This window comes from Malurus melanocephalus, unplaced genomic scaffold, assembly GCF_030028575.1.
Source record: "Malurus melanocephalus ecotype Western Australia unplaced genomic scaffold, MMel_1.1 scaffold_39, whole genome shotgun sequence".
Classification (NCBI taxonomy): Eukaryota; Metazoa; Chordata; class Aves; order Passeriformes; family Maluridae; genus Malurus; species Malurus melanocephalus.
The window spans coordinates 1,631,366-1,649,133 of NW_026623271.1; the positions used below are offsets into that span (position 1 = coordinate 1,631,366).

Here is a 17,768-nt window from a genome sequence, read left to right on the forward strand (position 1 = left end):
GCGGCGCTGTCCGGGGCCGCGGGATGAACCGGCGGCGCCGCGCGGAACCTCCGGCGGCTGCTGCGGCGCCGGGGGGAAGGAGATAACCGAGCGCGCGCCGCGGTGCACCCTGGTTTGTGTTCCGGGCGGAAGCGGCGGGGTGCTGCGTAAGGCGGGCGGGAGCGATGCCGGATTACCTGGGAGCCGACCARAGGAAAACAAAGGAGGAGGAGAAGGAGGACAAACCCATCCGCGGTGAGGGGCGATGGCGAGGATGCTCTCCGAGCAGCGCCCGGGGCGGGAGCGGGGCGGCGCCGCCGGCGGCCATGTCGRTGCCGGGAGCGGCGGGGCCGGAGGAGCGGCCGGGGAAGAAAGGACTAAAAAGGATTAAAAATGTCTCTAATGTGCGTTTTGGYGCTGCGGACGCCGCCCCGCGAGTGTTCCCCGTCCGGGCCCGGAGCCGGGGCTCGGCCTCACGTAAACAATGCTGTGAGGGCCGAGTGTGGGAATGCCGAGGGMCAGCGGGGCGGGATCGGCCCGGGCGGGTCTGACCGTGCTGGAAAGRATCCATCGGGGCTGCACAACCGGCACCGTGTGAGGGGAGCCGCCCACACCCTCGGGGGAGGAAGGGACCATCCGCCTTTAAAGTCTGGTTCTCTTAAAAAAACTTCTTGCAATACCCAATTTCCTTATCGTGAGAAAAAAAATTGCTTTTTTTTTTGTGGTTTCCTACTTACTTTTATACTTAAAATATACACCAAAACATGATACAATATAACTACTACCTCCCTGAAAGGAGGGTGTGGTGAGGTGGGTGCCGGTCCCTTCTGCCGTGCCTGCAGTGAGAGAAAGAGAGGAAAAGGCCTAAAAGTGAGAAGGGGAGATTCAGATTAGATATTAGAGAATAAAAAAAAAAAATCACGTTTCGGGCAGTCAGACATTGGAACGTGGAGGTGAAGTCACCATTCCTGGAAAAGCTTAATWGGTGTCAGGATCTGGCGCTGGGTGATGTGTTTTAGTGGTTTARGGGTTRCAGGGGCAGTGCTGGKTCGATGRTTGGTCTTGATGATCTTGAAAGTTTCTTCCAACCTTGATGATGCCATGATAATTTCTTTGTTTTGCCTGGGGGAGCGCTGCAGAGCTGCCCATGTGCTGCTGCTTTCATTAGGAACTCCGGAAAAGAGGAGAGGGAGAGGCGGCAGACTTGTCCCGGGATACCAGCATAGTGTGAAAGTTGCCGGTTGCTCCTCATGTTTTAGTTGRTTGTGGCTTTTTATTTCATGTTAGTAAATATTTAATAATGCATCTGGAAGCACAAGCAGTGCAAAATGTAATCAGTGATGGACTTTGAGCTGTTCCCATTCAAGAAAGATTTCTAAATTATAGCAACAGAGTGTTTAGTAGCTATAAAAAAATCAATGGGGTAGTACAGGAAAGAAATAAGGATAAATATAAAAGATTCTCAGAATACTGTTAAACACATACTGCACCCAGATCACCAGTGCTGTGTGTTTTGGGCTCCATCTAGCTTATAAAGATAGAGTGGAATTAGACGAGAGGAAGCTGGGGTGGGAAGGGAGAGGGGGTGTTGAATGTCTGTTAAGTGGCAACTGATGTGAGAGTGGTGTGGCAGGAGGTGACAGTAACAGAGTTACATTTTTGTTGGTTAATGGAGAGGGTTCACTGGAGCCCTGTGCTGAACTGAACACATGGAACAGCTGGTGCCACTTGTTCTTCTGGGGCAGTTCTCAGGCTCAATGCAAGTCTTAGATGCCAGGTTCAAGTCAACTGAAAGGCAGCCCAATGCAGATTTAAACCAGAAGAATGCTTCCTGTGTATTCTGCTGAAAGTTGCTGAAAGYTTACAGGGATCAAAACCCCCAACATAAATACTAATGTAAGGAAGTTGTTTTAAGGGCAGTTAATAATGTGTTACTCCAACAGGAGTTGGCTTTTGCCATTTTATTTGCCACCTTTGTAGACCTTTCTGTTTGAGAGGGGAATTTGGACTGGACTTTCTCTTATTCAGTACAACTCTTGCCATGTTTTCCATTTTACAATATTAAAACCAAGAGTTTACAGTGATGTTTTGTTACCCAGACCAGCTTAGATTTGTTTGCTGTTCCCTGCTCACAATGGGCATTTTGGAAGAGAGACATTGGTGGTAGAAAGTGGTGACAGTTTTTCACTGATGTTTTCTTGAGCATCTAGAAACAAAAGGTTAAAAAGATGAAGTTTTGATATCTTCCATCCCTTTTTGTACAGTCATAGGCTGGGAAACTACTCTGAGTGAGGCAGAATTGTAGCTTGCTTGCTGTGAGCTCTGGGTGGTGCAGGTTTTGGACTGAAGAGAGTAGCTGGAGACCCTGTTTTGTTTTTCTTGAGTATCTGATGCTTTYTGGTTCTACTTTGGTTCAGTGAAAAGTGGAAACTCAAAAGAATCWCTTTTAAATATATGTTTTGATCTTCTAGAAGCAGAATTGATACTGCTGGTTTTGTTTTTAAAACTGGAAGCTAAGTCTCTCCTGTTTTGTTACAGCTCTCGATGAAGGAGATATTGCCTTGCTGAAAACATATGTAAGTAGCACACACATGTGGGAGTGTTAAAGACAAAAAGCAATTCCTGYAGGGAATATAGTGCAGGAGTGGAGGGGTGTGCACTTAGCAAGTAGATAGTAACTCTGTTTCTCCTAATGCTTTTCTGCCTCAATCTTTTCTTCCTTTTCACCTTCCAACAAGAAGGCCACAACCTGCAACACTAAAAGTAATCCCGTGGCTTTGCTAACTTGAAAGTAATTAGGGTTTTTTCTCTATTTTTGTTTTGGATGTCATTGCTGATTGCCATAGGGGTTTAACAACCAGGGCTTTACTAAGGCTTTTTCACTAGCTAGTTTTCTTGGTTTATAATTAAATTGTAATTAAAATGAAATAATTTTAAGACTCCTCCTGCCATCTGTTTGACTTGCTTTTAGCAATCATGTTAAAAGAACACAACGTTGGGAGGCATTTTCCACTGACAATAAGGCTTAAAATGCTAATCTACCCTTTCCACTGGGAAGTACAGTTGGTCTGTGGAAGAACTCCTGAGAGATGAAATTTGCAGCTTTGGTATGTTTAGCAGAAGTCTGAATTTTGTTGACATCATGACTCCCTTACCAAGGTCTGAAATGCAGCTTGTACCCACCATGGCTTCTCTTTTTGTTGCCAATGGTTTATAAAGGAGATCTTGTAAAGCAGATCTAGGTGTGGATTTGCCTCTGTTAGTCAGATTTAGATCAAAAGAAAAGCATTTTATCACAAGCAAAAATTCTGATTTGCCCCTTGRTCTTTCTGCTGTCTTCTGTGAGTGGTGGAAAGGTTGGATAAGGTAGTTAAAGCTCTTGTACAGACAGTTTTCAGAAAATGCATTCAGAATTCTCTATGTACGATTTTACTAATTCTCTTTGAAGCTTTAGGAGAAATAGTTTAAAAAAGTAAGGTTGAACAGGTTTAAAAGAAACACAAATCCTTAAAGTTTACAAATGTGGAAAATTTCCACCTTCAGAGTGGGTCAGTTGTGTGTGGCTACATTTCASTTCTTGCAAACAAAAATATTGTCTCTGGAAGTTAATTCTGTCTTTTTTGGCTGTAATCAATAGTTGGCTGTTGTACCAAGACGGTCTGTTGAACATCTTGATGCTCAGCAGCTCTTGTAATTTTTTCCTAAACATGAGAAAATTTGAGTTACAAAATCTACATGATATTCCTTTTCCAGGGCCAGAGCACGTACTCAAGGCAGATTAAGCAAGTAGAAGATGATATTCAACAACTGCTTAAGAAAATCAATGAGCTCACTGGTATGTTTTTGTCTTAGATAGTTTTCAGTGGAAGAGCCACGGATACCAAAACAAGTATTGTAAGAAGCTGATTTTAAACAAGTTAAAATCTTKAAACAACTTTAAATTGGGCCTTTTTTTGTTTTTTCTTAGAAGAATACAGTTGGTTATTTGGTAACGTGAAATTTTTGTGTAGTAGGTTATTTTTCTTTTAATTGGGCAGGACTAATCTGTACATCTGATTTTGTAATTTAGTAGTTTAATATRTTTTTAATCAAAACTCTAGTTTTTACAAAAAACAGTGGCATGAAACAAATGCACCTTTCTGACTCTAGATCGTGAAGCAGTGGTACCAGTCCTTTGGTAATGAAGAAATGTTATCAGAGGAGTTAGAATTTCAAATCAGCTGGGTTAAAATCAATAAAAATAAGAATTTATTAGTTTTGTAATTTTTCTTTGTATGTTTTTTGCCCTGTTGCTAATCCTGTGGTGACTCTCAATTCTGCGATGAAGACCACAATTTCTCTTGTGAAATAATTTTGATTCTTTTAAATGCATAATGGAAATGGTACTTGTTATATTCATTTTAGAAGATTCATAGTTTTTTTGATCTTTGTGAATCCCTTAGCTTCTGATACCTTGCACTGGAGCTATTCCTCAGTGAAAGCAGTTAAACTTTTCACTCTGTTAGTGAAATGCAGAGAAACACTATCAGTGATATCTGTGTCCTGCTGTAATCATCCCCACACTGCAACATTTCTGAGAATGTGGCCAGGCTGGGTTTGAATGTTCGGCTGGCACAATCTCATAGGCTCTTTCTTTAGGAAGCTTGTTTTTAGGAAGTCCATCAAAGATATGTGTGTGTTGTTTAGGAGAACTCTCAGAAAGCTTCCTGAAGGGTTATCTCTAAGGCTTTGGCGTGGGAAGGATGGCTCATATCCCAGTTAGCTGCTTCCTCCTCAGCTTGTYTGTGCTTCACACAGGAATCAAGGAATCTGACACTGGCCTGGCTCCTCCTGCCCTTTGGGATCTGGCTGCAGATAAACAAACTCTCCAAAGTGAGCAACCATTGCAAGTTGCAAGGTGGGTACACTCTTCTTCTTCCGGTAGACATCCATAGTGTTAAAAATCTGATAGCTTATAGCTTATGTGTGGGCTTCTKTTAAGAAATAAAATTCATGTGCTGTGCATATTGAAAATACTTTTTACCAGTGAATYGAAAAAAATCTAAATATGTGTTACATACTTCATACTTGTACTTTTTGCTACAGTTACTGTGTGATGCTATAATGATGAAATCATAAGTACAACAGCAATTCAGGTGTATTTGGAAAATGTGTCTCTCTTGATGCTTATGCAGATAGAAACAGTCTGCCTGGAGGTGTAACTGTGTTTCTGTGTTAGGTGCACGAAGATCATCAATGCAGACTCTGAGGATCCCAAGTACATTATCAATGTCAAGCAGTTTGCCAAGTTCGTGGTGGATCTCAGTGACCAGGTGGCACCTACTGACATAGAAGAAGGCATGAGAGTTGGGTATGCAAAATCTTTGTGTTCTTGCGAGTGAGTCTTCCTGCAGACTGAAGCTTTCTCTGAGTTGTCTTGTGTTGCAGTTGAACAGGTCAACAGCCCTCATTTCCTGTTTTTTTGCAGTGGTTAAAATTACAACAGTAATGTCATTCTCTTGGAAGACAGTAACTCACCTGTATGCCTTGCTGGAATCTTTTATTTTGATGTTATGTTGACAAAAACCACGTGCCATGGACAGAAACCTTTCAGTTTGGACCYCAATAGTTTTAGCTTTCAGGGAGCCTGTGTAGGTTCCTCCTTTTGCACTCTGCGGTTACACCAAGGCAGCCAGGAAATGTTCACTGAGGAGGTAAAACTGATTAGTTTTAGAATCAGTATTTTGCCAGTTTGCTCTGTGGGATATTTCAAAATTTAGTTTTCAAAATACTTTGGAATTAATAGTTTTGGAAACATTAAAATTTTCTGCAGAAAGTATTCCAGTATCTAGCCTACCTGACTGTTAGCTTTCAGGGCTGGGCTCTCTTGATGCCAGAGAAAAGAACAGCTCARGAATTCAGCTTCTCATTTATGGAGTTGTTTCTACATAACACTTTACTTAACCAGTGTTAAAATAATAGTCTTTGTGCTTTCTCACCAGGGTGGACAGAAACAAGTACCAAATCCATATTCCCTTGCCTCCAAAGATTGATCCCACAGTCACCATGATGCAAGTGAGARTTGCCTTTACTTATTTTGATGTGGCTTTGTCTTGTAATTGTGATTCCTTTGCCTGGATTATGTTGTGGGCTGTTGAAAGCCTGGAGAGATTTGCAGCACCAGGCTGGTAATTGCTCACACACCTCTTTGTTGTGCAGGTGGAAGAAAAACCTGATGTCACTTACAGTGATGTTGGTGGCTGTAAAGAACAGATTGAAAAGCTGAGAGAGGTGGTGGAAACCCCTCTGCTTCATGTAAGTAACCTCCAGWCTGGAACTTTTGGGTGTATTCTGGTCATGTGGTAGTGTCTGAAAAAGCAAGAAAAGACAATATCACTGAGTGTAAACAGCAGAGTGAGAGGAAGTCTGTTTTTAACAAGTGAAATGAAGCCCAGCCTCGTTTACAATTCTCTTCATCAATGATTTCCTTAATTCACATATAGGCTGTGATGCACATTATCTTTAATTTGCACATAACCTTGCCTTCTGTCTTCTTCCATTACAGCCTGAAAGATTTGTGAACCTTGGAATTGAGCCTCCCAAAGGAGTCCTTTTGTTTGGGCCACCTGGCACAGGCAAAACCCTCTGTGCCCGTGCTGTTGCTAACAGGACTGATGCCTGCTTCATCAGAGTGATTGGATCTGAGCTAGTGCAGAAATATGTGGGAGAGGTGAGAGAAGTACTTGGTGGAGTGGAGGGTTTTGCAGATTTCAGTTGTGGGCGCCCAGCACCACAGTGGGGATGAGGGTTGGATGTACTTGAAGCTGCAGGTACAGGCTGTCAGATAAATCACTGTAGGTGAGGCAATGGTGACAAGACCTGAGGTTTGCTGTCACTGATGAAAGGGATTTTGCAGTGCAGAGCTCAGTCTGTGGTTCAGGAGGGCTCTGGGATAAGAATTCTCTCCCAAATCTGCCACTTATTTTTTATTTTGCCCTGAGGTAGATTACTTCATCTGAACTTCTGAGTTTAAGAGGAGTAATTTTTCTATCTTTATAAATTGCTTTAAGCTTTATGAATGTCCCATTATAAATGTGAACAAATAAATAGCTTTTTCATTGGAGACTTAGAAGTGTTTGGAAGCATGAAAAGCTTGATTTTGATAGTTTTCCTCCAGTGTCTAACAAAATCTTGATTTTTTTTTTGCTTTCAGGGAGCTCGAATGGTTCGTGAACTCTTTGAAATGGCCAGAACTAAAAAAGCTTGTCTTATATTCTTTGATGAGATTGATGCCATTGGAGGTATGTTTGTAGTAGCTACAGTTCTAATCTCATATGAGAGCTTCCAGGTTTTCTTGCAGTTTTTTGTCTGTATTGCTGCATATTGAGAAAAATGCTTGTGAACACTGATTCAGCAAAACTACTCCCAGCACACCCCATGTCCAGGAAGCTGTCAGGAAATGGTTTAGGTAGTGTAGCCTGGATGGGAAGCCATTTTTGCAAATTTGGACCAYCCAGATTATTTGAACTTTATATTTTGTTTGCAAAAGGGTGCCGTTAACTTAAACCCCCTTCAGCTTCTGGACTACACTCCAAATCTTTATTACTTCTTGAACACTAATTTTTTTTTTTTCAAAGGAAATGCTTGGGTCCTTTGCAAGTAGAACTGTTTYTACACAGACAAGGGGAAAGGATGATTTTGGTTGAGGGGAGGCGAAGCAAACAAACTGCATGTATAAATTCCAGCAGCTTGGCCCATTGTTAGGCAGGCAGACAGAGGCCCTTTTGTATTAAGGATGAAGATTCAGCACTTGGTTTAACCAACAGGTAACAGCACACACTCCTGGTTTGAAATGTGCCACCCAAATAACCCCCTCACATCTTTTTAACTCATCACAAGTACCTGTTTGCAATTTAAAATCGTTTTTCCAGGTGTCCTRTGTTGCAGTCACTGTGACACCTCTGTGCCATGGTCTGGAGGTGCCTCTCCCCTGATGWAACTCGTGTGTCTCCTCTCCAGGTGCTCGTTTTGACGACGGCGCCGGGGGTGACAATGAGGTGCAGCGCACAATGCTGGAGCTCATCAACCAGCTCGATGGGTTTGACCCCCGGGGCAACATCAAAGTGCTGATGGCCACAAACAGACCCGACACTCTGGACCCAGCACTGATGAGGCCTGGAAGGCTGGACAGGAAGATAGAGTTCAGCCTGCCTGATCTTGAGGTGAGAACTCTTTATTCCATGGCCAAATGTGTTCTGATACCAGAGTGTTTCTTTTGTTAGGGCATCCTTGTCTGGAAGTTTATGAGAATTAGCAAAAACAGCACTCTTAAATAATGTAAAACTATGTGGAAATACAGGGGATTAAAGATGTCCCAAAAGTTTTCTACACTGTACAGATTCCATCCCTGGCTGAGAAGCCATGGTAAATAGCTGTAATCACTGTAGGTTCCTGCCTCAGCAGATAAAAAGTCCTTTAACCAGATCCTAGATTTAGTTTGTAAGTTAGAATATGTTTTGTTTGGCTCTTTTGAGAGATATTTTTATGATGAAAGCTCTTTTTAAAGGTATTTTTATAGTTTAGTGTCATGGGCACTTTTACATTCCAGTCCAGACATGGGAAACCATAGTTGGGCAGCAAATGCAAGATGTATTTTCCATTTGCTTGTGCTGTGGACATGGATGGCTGCAGCCTGGAGTCATCACCTCTTTCATTCCATAAACACCTCTGTCCTCCCTTTCCTTCAGGGCCGAACTCACATCTTCAAGATCCACGCTCGTTCCATGAGTGTGGAGAGGGACATCAGATTTGAGCTGTTGGCTCGGCTGTGTCCTAAYAGCACAGGTAAGCTGGAAGTATTTCTTTATTTGAACAGTTTTGTGAAYGCTCCATCTCCCCTGGCAGTCAGGGTTGAGTTGTTTATCCCTGTCTTTCCCAGGTGCTGAGATCCGCAGTGTCTGCACGGAGGCAGGAATGTTTGCTATCCGAGCGCGCCGGAAAATCGCCACTGAGAAGGACTTCCTGGAGGCAGTGAACAAAGTCATCAAATCRTATGCAAAATTCAGTGCTACCCCCCGCTACATGACCTACAACTAATACATGGGAATGTTCATCCTGTTCCTAAACTTCCTGTGCAAAAATCCAAGTGTAGGGATTCATGTTTTGTTCTTGGAATCTAGAAATAAATGGAGTGTTCCAAAGGGTAGATGTGTATTCATTGTGAGAGTTCCAGTGGAGTGTTGCTGTTGTAAGGAAAAGATCTCATTGAGGTTACAGTAGCATGGCCTGAGCCACAGGTAATTTAATATCAGGTACTTGGGCAATGTTAGGCAGCCCAAGTTTTGTTCTCTGGTCACCATCTATGCCCCAAAACTTGAAATCTGAGCCACAGAGGTGCTGGAAGGCCCTAAGTGACTCCAGTGTTTCTGTGTGTACTGAGAAATGCTTGTGTGATGCTCAGCACTGCAGGTGTGTCCCAAGAAAATGGGAGCTGCCAYGGGAAGGCAGCTGTGGTGCTCTGAGTCATTGCCCAGCTTAAGGAAAACATGAAGGGACATTTTTTCCCCTCCCTTGGTGAACTCTGCTACCATCACAGCTTGTTTTTTTGAATCTCTAGTGGTTTTTTTAATCCCTTTTGCTGAGATTGTTTGTTCTGTTTTACAGGATAGTAAGTGGGTCAAGGAGGTAGAACATGTGATTTCTTAGTGCTGAGGGAAGGAAGATTCCTTTTCCCTGATCTTGCTCAGAAGAGTTAGACATCAGTCTAGTAGTGAGCACTTTGATCCAGTCAGTCACTTGTCTGAGATGCTGCTGCACACACAGGATGACMCTGACAGGGTCCTGGTGCTCCATAGCAGGGCAGGGGCTGGAAGTTGTTGGACACAGGCAGCACTGAGAGGTTAGTAGTTGTTCATCTGACCTGTTCCTGTAGAGCTGGGTGTGGTCAATGAAAAGCAGCAGCCTTTCATTTTCCTTTCTTGCAAATGTTGCATTAAAGTGCTTTGAGGGGAAGAGGTGCAAGAGCTTGAAGAAATACCTGAGGGAAAAATTGCTTTTGGGAACTGCTTTGTCTTGGAAGTGAGAGAAGCTTTGTCTTGGAAGTGAGAGAAGCCGTATCAAAATGAGACCCATCAATGTATCAACCTTAAGTTATGAAGCCACTTCTATATTTTTGAGAGAGGAAGTGTGTGCAATAGGGAGAGAATATGCAGCACAATGGTCTGGTTTAGGATTTTGGTTGGTGTCAGTATCTCGATATGGAAACTGGGGCAACCTTAATACTTCGTGTCATTTCAGGAAGGACATTTTAGGGAGGGATACCAGTTTATTGGTGGGACAGAATGTTTCTCATTTTCAGAAAACATCACTGACAGCACCTCTTTACTAGGAGCAGCACTTGATTTCAAGTGTAGCTTCTACTTCAGAAGGGTAAGTGAAGTATGTAAAAAGAGTTTGGCTCTTACTAGGTATCCTGAATTACCATCTGTATTTCTGCAACAAGAAAGGAACATGACCCTGATTGTCTACAGGGACAGGGCTGTGCCTCCCCCATCACTGCTGRAGCCCCACCACAGCAGATAGCACAGATACCAGCCCAAGTCTGGGTTGTTGCCTTGTAACAATCTGGAGCCCCGTTCCAAGGTTAAAGGACCTGGGGYTGTTTCATGTCGCACTGCCGAGCCTGAGGTAGGATTTAATTTTTAGAGAGAGGTCTGTTAATCAGTGCAGGGAAGAGGAAGTGGGTTCCCTTTTCAGGGGGTGGCTCAGGCTGACAGGAGGAAGCAGTGTTTCAGCTGGTGGCAGCAAAGCACAGGAAGAGATAAGAGTTGCCAGGTTTTGTTCTATGGGCTGTGTTACCAGCAGTGCTAGGCTAGGGGGTTGCAGAAGCACTTGTGCCTGTTCTGGGCTGTGGGACTTKCTTAGGCAAAGGTTCTCAGTCCAGCAGCTCCCCAGGAAGTGCAGCTGTCACTACCAGCATGGGAGATGCAGCTTTAGTTGTATCCCTGTGAAGCCTGGAATGGAAGGGGCTTCATGGGGGTGCCAGGAGTGAGGAGCAGGAACCAGCACAGCAGGGAAGAGTGGCCTGGAGATGGAAACCTTTCGTGGCCCATCCCTTGGCCCTCAGCTTGTTCCTTATACAGAGTCTCACCAAGACAAAGCGGAAAATTTTGACAAGTGACATCACTTTATTTTGGAAGTTGACAGGATTCTGATGTGAACTGAAGAGACAACAGAGTTAAAAACTGAAGCTGCGACAAGCTGAAAGTAGAAAAATATACTGTATGTAGATACAAAGGCTTGTTGAACTAGTTAACATTATAAAATGTACCAAAAGTTGTTTAAATAAGCACACACAACGTCTTGACATAAATGCACTTCATCCTTTGAACTCCAGCTAAGCAGCAATTTCTGATGCAGAAAGCTTCCCATCCCTATTGGCAGGGAAGTCTGAGGAAATAAAGCATCTTCCCTGACTTCCCCGGTTCCTGGGAAACAGTTTACCTGAAGCAAGCCCTAAGTGCAACAGAGCCTGAAGTAAAATAAGAGTATTACATTCTGTGATCAGAGGTGAGGAAAGTGTCTGAATTCCTTATGCACAGGACCTGTGAGTTGAGGGTGCTGAATGAATTGTCACTGATGCCCCACTTGCCCTGTGCTGTCAAMCTCCAGAGAAACATTTTTAGGTTCCTGCCTCAGCTCAGCTTCACAGTGACTACTATGAGGGAAACAGGGGCATTGAAGATTTCTTTTACATGATTTCCATTTCCATGGTTTTCATCTCACACCTGATGTGAGGCAGTACCACAATGGCCAGGTTGACTAGAAAAAAAACCTCACACTACTGTTTTTTTAAAAAAACCCAAACATATCCTATTTTTGAGTTATGTTGAACTCTATTTCTCAAAGCACTKAAAAGCTAAGGCAGAAGCAGTATTACTGAGAGGAAGGTGGGCAACAATAAAGTACTTATTTTGGACCACTGAGACTTTAGACCTCTTTCAAATTTTCATTCCAGCTGAAGAGACTGAAGTTAGGGCATCAGTTCTTGATTTCAATAGGTTTCACTCCTGCCTTAAACCAGTTTTGTCTTCAAACTTCGATGCTAAATTAAATTCAGCTTAAAATTCACTGTGTTCTTTTCTAGAAAGTCTAACCAGGTTTTGGCAGTGCAAGTACCATACTGATAATGTGATAATTAAAGAACGAGTTTCTGACTTGAAGTTCACTTAGAGCAAAAATGAAGAATTGAGTATAGCTGAGACAGGTTAGATAATTTTTAAAAAATAACTGTACCATCCAGGTTTAAAAACAGCAGCAGCTAAATGCCACCAGTGTGAATTCATTAATCCAGCTGTCAGATTATTATAAATTGTACGAATCTGTTGTATTCAGATGTTGACATCAGGCTTTAGGAATCTTCTGAGAAAGTTCTTTTAAAGACACTGGTACAGTGTACTGCACTTGCAGAACAGTTACTTCCTGCAAGATCCCACTGGTAGTGAGTTAAAGTGCCCATTTTCTCAACAGGAATAGGAATGTCACCTTGTCCACCAGATTCTGATTGCAGCAGAAAACACTGAATTTTCTTTTCTTGCATAATTTTGTGCTTCTGTATTACTGGAAGGCTATACCCTGATCGAAGGAAAAATTCAAGAGCATGAAGGCTTCTATTTCCTTATCCACTCTTCCTACAAAAAATAAGCACCACCCTATACCCGTAGATGCGAACAGCCTCAGGCTCTCTTCAAACTGTGCAAATTAAATATTCAGAAAGTCTCCATCAGCATAAATCTGGCTTCCATTCTGCTTGATGCCACTCTTCAAAGGTCAGAGTCAGCCTGTGCAGCAGAACCATCTTTCACTTGGCAAGCCAAGACAGCATCATGAATACTGTGAAACARCAACTCTCTTGTAACAGTTTTATCAAAAAAATTCAGTCTTGTCAGCTCATTCATAACAGGGCCTACAAAACAAAACCAAACATAGCATCAGTACATACATGGAAGTACAAAGATGGAAGACAAGGGGAAGAAGATGACAACTTGTTCTCCTACTTGTTATTACTAAAAAATTTAGAATAGCCAAGTGGATCACTGGCTACTTCCACTCCAAACAAGTAATTCTCTTATCCAGGCATTGACAGAGGCCTATTATTGGCATAAAATGCTACAATTCCAAATATTGGATATCGGAACATTTTAGGCTTTCTTCATTACAGTACCACAATTTCAAGATTCAGTGTGGCATTCACAACTTGCCAGCAGGATCCARTCCTCATAAAGCTCATTGCATCAGTGCTCTGTTTTCACTAAAGTTAAGACAAAGGATTGCTTTTCCTCAAATCCAATTTTATGTAAAGTGAGGCACTACTGGCAGCAGAAAATTCAGGAGCAGAGGGAAAGAGATGAAACACAATCTCCCATAAAGCTCACAAAAAAAAAAAAAATCTCACCACTACAGCTGGCAATGAAGACACAGACACCAACTTCTTTGTATCCTTTTATAATCTGCAACAGAGTTAAGCTGAAGTTAAATGCAGATAATACATCATCATACACATTRCAGTTCTGGAAGCCAAATACTGTAAAAGCTGTACAGTCCATGTTCCCCAAGTATTCAACTAAAATTTACAGAATTAAACCCGTGATTAGGTGAGAAACTGGATTGTAACTGAGCAGGCAGTTATGTCTCATGCTGACAGATTCCTTATTAGGACCTGAAAAGTTTTCTATGCATTTTTATGGAAGGAAAAGCCCCTACTTACTGATTTTAGTGTTTTTGCTCCAACTGAATCCACAAAGTTCACCGGGGTGAAATCCAGAATTAAAGAATGAATGTTTGTTTTGGGCTCCACAAAATGTTCGTGCTCATCAGGAGACATGTCTTGTGCACTAGAATCTGCAAACTTTCCRTTCACAGGTAAGTCATCACTTGCTATCTCGTGTTTTACACTTGCTTCTACGTCATTACTCTGGGAGAAAAGATAAATAAAGGCAGTCAATGCTTTYTCAATGTAAATCCCTTTCCTCCCCTCACTCATGTGTTCTTTAAGCCTTTGAAAGGTGCACAGCCCCTGGTCACTACAGAAACTGGCTTGACATGCACACTTTCTTCCATGCCTTGTGTGTATCAAGGTTTGTTCTCTCACACTCAGCCTTTCTRTGGTTGCATACAAACAGCTTAAAGCTGTTATCTCAGGACTGATTTACCCATTTCCTTCAAACACTGACAACTGTTCACTTTTACTGACACAGTTTTACTCCATTTCCTTGCCTTATCCCTGCTGATCCCATCAAGGCCTATATATTCAAAATAAGCAACAGCAATCAGGCTCTCAAGTTAGACCGTTTCTTAGGTTTCCCATGGTAAAATCACACACCAGCTCCCACCATGGGGGTGGAGTTTGAACCTGCATAAAGCCAAGCATKTTCCAAATAATCCTACTCAGTGCATTGGCTCCACTTGGCCAGGATTAGCAGAGGGAATGGCACCTTCTTACTACAGGGGCTGATAATTTGGATTAATTATATTATATCTTATTTCTACATCATTATTCTAAGTGTTTGGGGAGGGGCAGAGGCAGGGTCCCTTTGATTTCTGCCAACAYCACTGCTGAGACAGCATCACAGTGTGCAGAGGTGTGTGCCACTCTGTGCTACCTGAATGCAAACAAGGTCCAACACAATGACCCAATCCAGCAGTGATCCTTACACTGTTCCTTCTGTCACCCATCCCACTGCACAGYGCTTGCTCCCTGCCCCTTGTATAAAACACAAGAGTGGGAACACCTGAGAGCAGCCTGTAAGCTGGTAAAGCAGAGGTAAATATTTACCGAAGAGCTCACGAGCTTCAGCACAGCTTTCTTTCTGTGTTCATTTGCTGCCTTTATCTCCCTGGCATGGCGCTTCTGGGCTTTCCTCCTCGCTGCTAATATGGCACCAGGGTCCACTCCAGTCTGTYAGGAGAAGGAAGCACAATCAGAGGAGATCTAGCTTGTTCGGATGTATCAATTTGCTGAATTAATCACTGCCATAAATTKAGACAAGCCTGCATTTTCCAGCTTCCCTTGGTGGGCGTGAGAACAGTATAAAGAAAGAATCATCTTGGCAAGCACTGTGTTAACAAGATGAGGGAAAGATGCATCTCATTCTTTTCTTGAAATCAGAGTGTCATGTTTCAACCAAATGCTGATTGGAGTGCAGAGAGCAAAGGGGAGAGAAGTGCATTTGGGCAATAATCACTCTTGCTTTGTGAGGGCAAGTACCACCCACCTGCTTTGTATAAGACTCGTCATGGGAGCTACAGAAAAATTGTTCAGAAGTTAGTACAGGTGCAATTGCCACTGGGTCAGGCGGTTCCGCTACTGCCATTGCCACCCAGTGAAACCACGGGTGACACAGGCAGTGAGACACACTCTGTGTGCAGGTGATCTGCTGCCCATGAGAGGCACTAAATGCCCACAATATTCCACGTAAATACTCCAGAAAAATTAGTCACCCAACAAGGAAACTTTTATTGCCATTTTGTTTTCTGTTCAGCAACTAGTTTMCTGCTGAAAAAAAAAGTGTGACCAGTTTGTGCTCTGCACCCACCCCTTTCCATTCATGAGCAGTCRATGAAGCTATGCTTTGTCTGTTTATTCCCTCCCACCATGTTGTTGCTTCCTAGGATAATTTGTAGCTGGCTGGAGGGTCACCTTCTCATATTTTACAGATCACCAGTCTGAGAAACACTTTGCTAGGGGCTACACTAAAGGCAGTGAAAGATGAGCATGTTTCTGAAGCCAGTTTAAATTTCCAGGACACAGACATTAAAGAGTTTACTCACCTTTTTCTTCAGAGCACTTGTATATGACTCACTATTAGCAAAATAAAGTGATGTATTAGCTTGAAATATTTTTATTCCAGGATATTCTTTAACCTAAGAGAAATATTGGAAGTGCACAGTTAAACAGAATAAAAGCACCTGTGTGATCACAAGACACACGAACATGCAGCAGTGACAGCCAACCCTGGATGGCTCCCAGCACGTGCCAAATAAAGAAGGTTGGCACTGTCATGAGCCAAGCCAACCAGATCAGAACCTCCCCCTTTCCCAGTGTATTAGTACCTGGTAACACTTCTTCTTTATTACAACAAAATGTACAGCTGTGAAAAAGAATTAAATATTTGCAGTTCTCTGATGTTGCCATTTGCAGCTGCTATTACCATGAGGAAATCATGCAGACCTAGAATTGCTTCCTTTTAGCCTCCCTTTCTACAGGCATAATGACTTCCCTCTTTCTCTCTATTTGTTTCTTGACTCCCCAGGTACCAAAAAAAACAACCTTTCAAATCTTTGGTCTTAGCAGGACCTTCAGACAAGTCCTGATATTCACTTCTTTCCCCTGCTTTAAATGCAATAATCTCTAAACAGGCTGAACTCTGACATTTTGCATGCAAATRACCTGGCCAGCAGCAGAGACCCAGCCTGCCATATGCTGCCAGCTCCCAGGAGGAAATGCAGACATCATTCAGTGTAATAGAAATGGAGTCTCCTCTCCTGTGCATACAGATTTAAATGTGTGCAMATATACTCCTACTTCGCATCATATTTAAAGCAGAACTGCATCATCTTTTTTCCACAGGTTTTTACCTGTGGTTGCTCAGGCAATTCTCAGTAAAGGGGGATTTCGTAACAGCATCTCTGAGAACATGGCAGAGAAMACAGAAAATTGTAGTTGCTGAATGGAATAAATACAGCATGTTTATATCCCACTGCACTGACAAAATGTAATGCTTTCATCAGCTTTTGGTTGAATAAAAYGGCATTTATGAGAAGCTAAGTGCATGGTGAGCAAGTGTGCCATTAATCATGGATATTTAATGAGCAGGGTATGGGTGGGATGCTGTTTTGACCAGTTTGTGCAATTCTGAAGAACATACAAGTTTGGATCCTGGGTTCCATGGATTCCATGCAATACTGTCACACAAGTAAAGAAGATGGCCTGGGATGCACTTATGTACATAGCAGGTTTAGCAGTGGTGTCCCTAAACACTTTACCATTTTTGTACAAATTAGGACAATAGAATTAGTATAAAACTTACTTTTGATCACCTCCCAGTGAAATGTATGTGCAGCACAAAGAGCTTRCATTTTGAATAAAGTAGCTTTTACTACTAAACCCAAATTTATTCTTTTCATTTCAACACATGTGAATGCTCAGCAGACAGCACTGCATGTGCAGTGTGGCAGGGCAAAGCAGCAAATTGCCACAGCTGTCTTTCCTCCACCGTATGAAACTCCTCAATGGAGAATAAGATGTTCCTACCTCTTCATACTCTTCCACATCACAGTAGATGTCAGTGTTGGGAATCTGACCAAGGATTCTGTATTGAGGGCTAGAGAGAAAGGAAACAAATATTTCAATATTATCACTTATAAAAGGAGAAGTGAGTATTCAACAGAGACAGAAACTTATTTYAAATGGTCCTTCAGCAGGACCAGTCTAGTACAGGATTATCTAAACATTGCTAAATGCAGTGAGCAGTTTATGGCAGAACACAATAAAGTTTGTTTCAGTCAGTGCTAAAACAATTCATAAGCTTCACACTGAAATGKTGTCATTTTCTGAAAAGCATGAGTCAAAGCATGCAAAAGTACAGGGCAAATTCTCTGCAGCACCAACTGGTTAAAGTCCATTGACTGTCTTGCAAATAKAGAAACTCATTCTGTCAGAAGACATGTTGCAATTTCAAACCACTCTGCTCCCAGGACAATGCCTAAGCAGATGAATATTCCCAGCTCATAAGCACTGTGACAGCAAAGTA

The 17,768-nt window shown here is 42.5% G+C and overlaps 2 protein-coding genes across 4 annotated transcripts in view; one reads left to right on the forward strand and one right to left on the reverse strand.

The window, feature by feature from the left end:
* Nucleotides 1–83: 83 nt before the first annotated feature.
* PSMC2 (proteasome 26S subunit, ATPase 2) lies at nt 84–9,156 on the forward strand. Its single transcript, XM_057364498.1, has 12 exons — nt 84–234; nt 2,518–2,555; nt 3,733–3,814; nt 4,777–4,876; nt 5,198–5,329; nt 5,961–6,033; nt 6,178–6,273; nt 6,524–6,688; nt 7,172–7,259; nt 7,978–8,180; nt 8,706–8,802; nt 8,897–9,156. Exons 1-12 carry the CDS (start codon nt 165–167, stop codon nt 9,052–9,054), a joined length of 1,302 nt encoding a protein of 433 aa, XP_057220481.1. The 5' UTR covers nt 84–164; the 3' UTR covers nt 9,055–9,156.
* Nucleotides 9,157–11,125: 1,969 nt separating this feature from the next.
* Nucleotides 11,126–17,768, reverse strand: part of SLC26A5 (solute carrier family 26 member 5) — a 33,057-nt gene continuing 26,414 nt past the window's right edge. For all 3 annotated transcript variants that reach the window (XM_057364497.1, XM_057364494.1, XM_057364496.1), the window contains exons 14-19: nt 17,270–17,339; nt 15,787–15,879; nt 14,792–14,914; nt 13,724–13,930; nt 13,412–13,466; nt 11,126–12,922 (exon numbers count right to left, since the gene is read on the reverse strand). In XM_057364497.1, the coding sequence (XP_057220480.1) occupies nt 12,780–12,922; nt 13,412–13,466; nt 13,724–13,930; nt 14,792–14,914; nt 15,787–15,879; nt 17,270–17,339 (691 nt within the window). In that variant the 3' untranslated portion in view covers nt 11,126–12,779. The remainder of the gene's footprint in view (nt 12,923–13,411; nt 13,467–13,723; nt 13,931–14,791; nt 14,915–15,786; nt 15,880–17,269; nt 17,340–17,768) is intronic.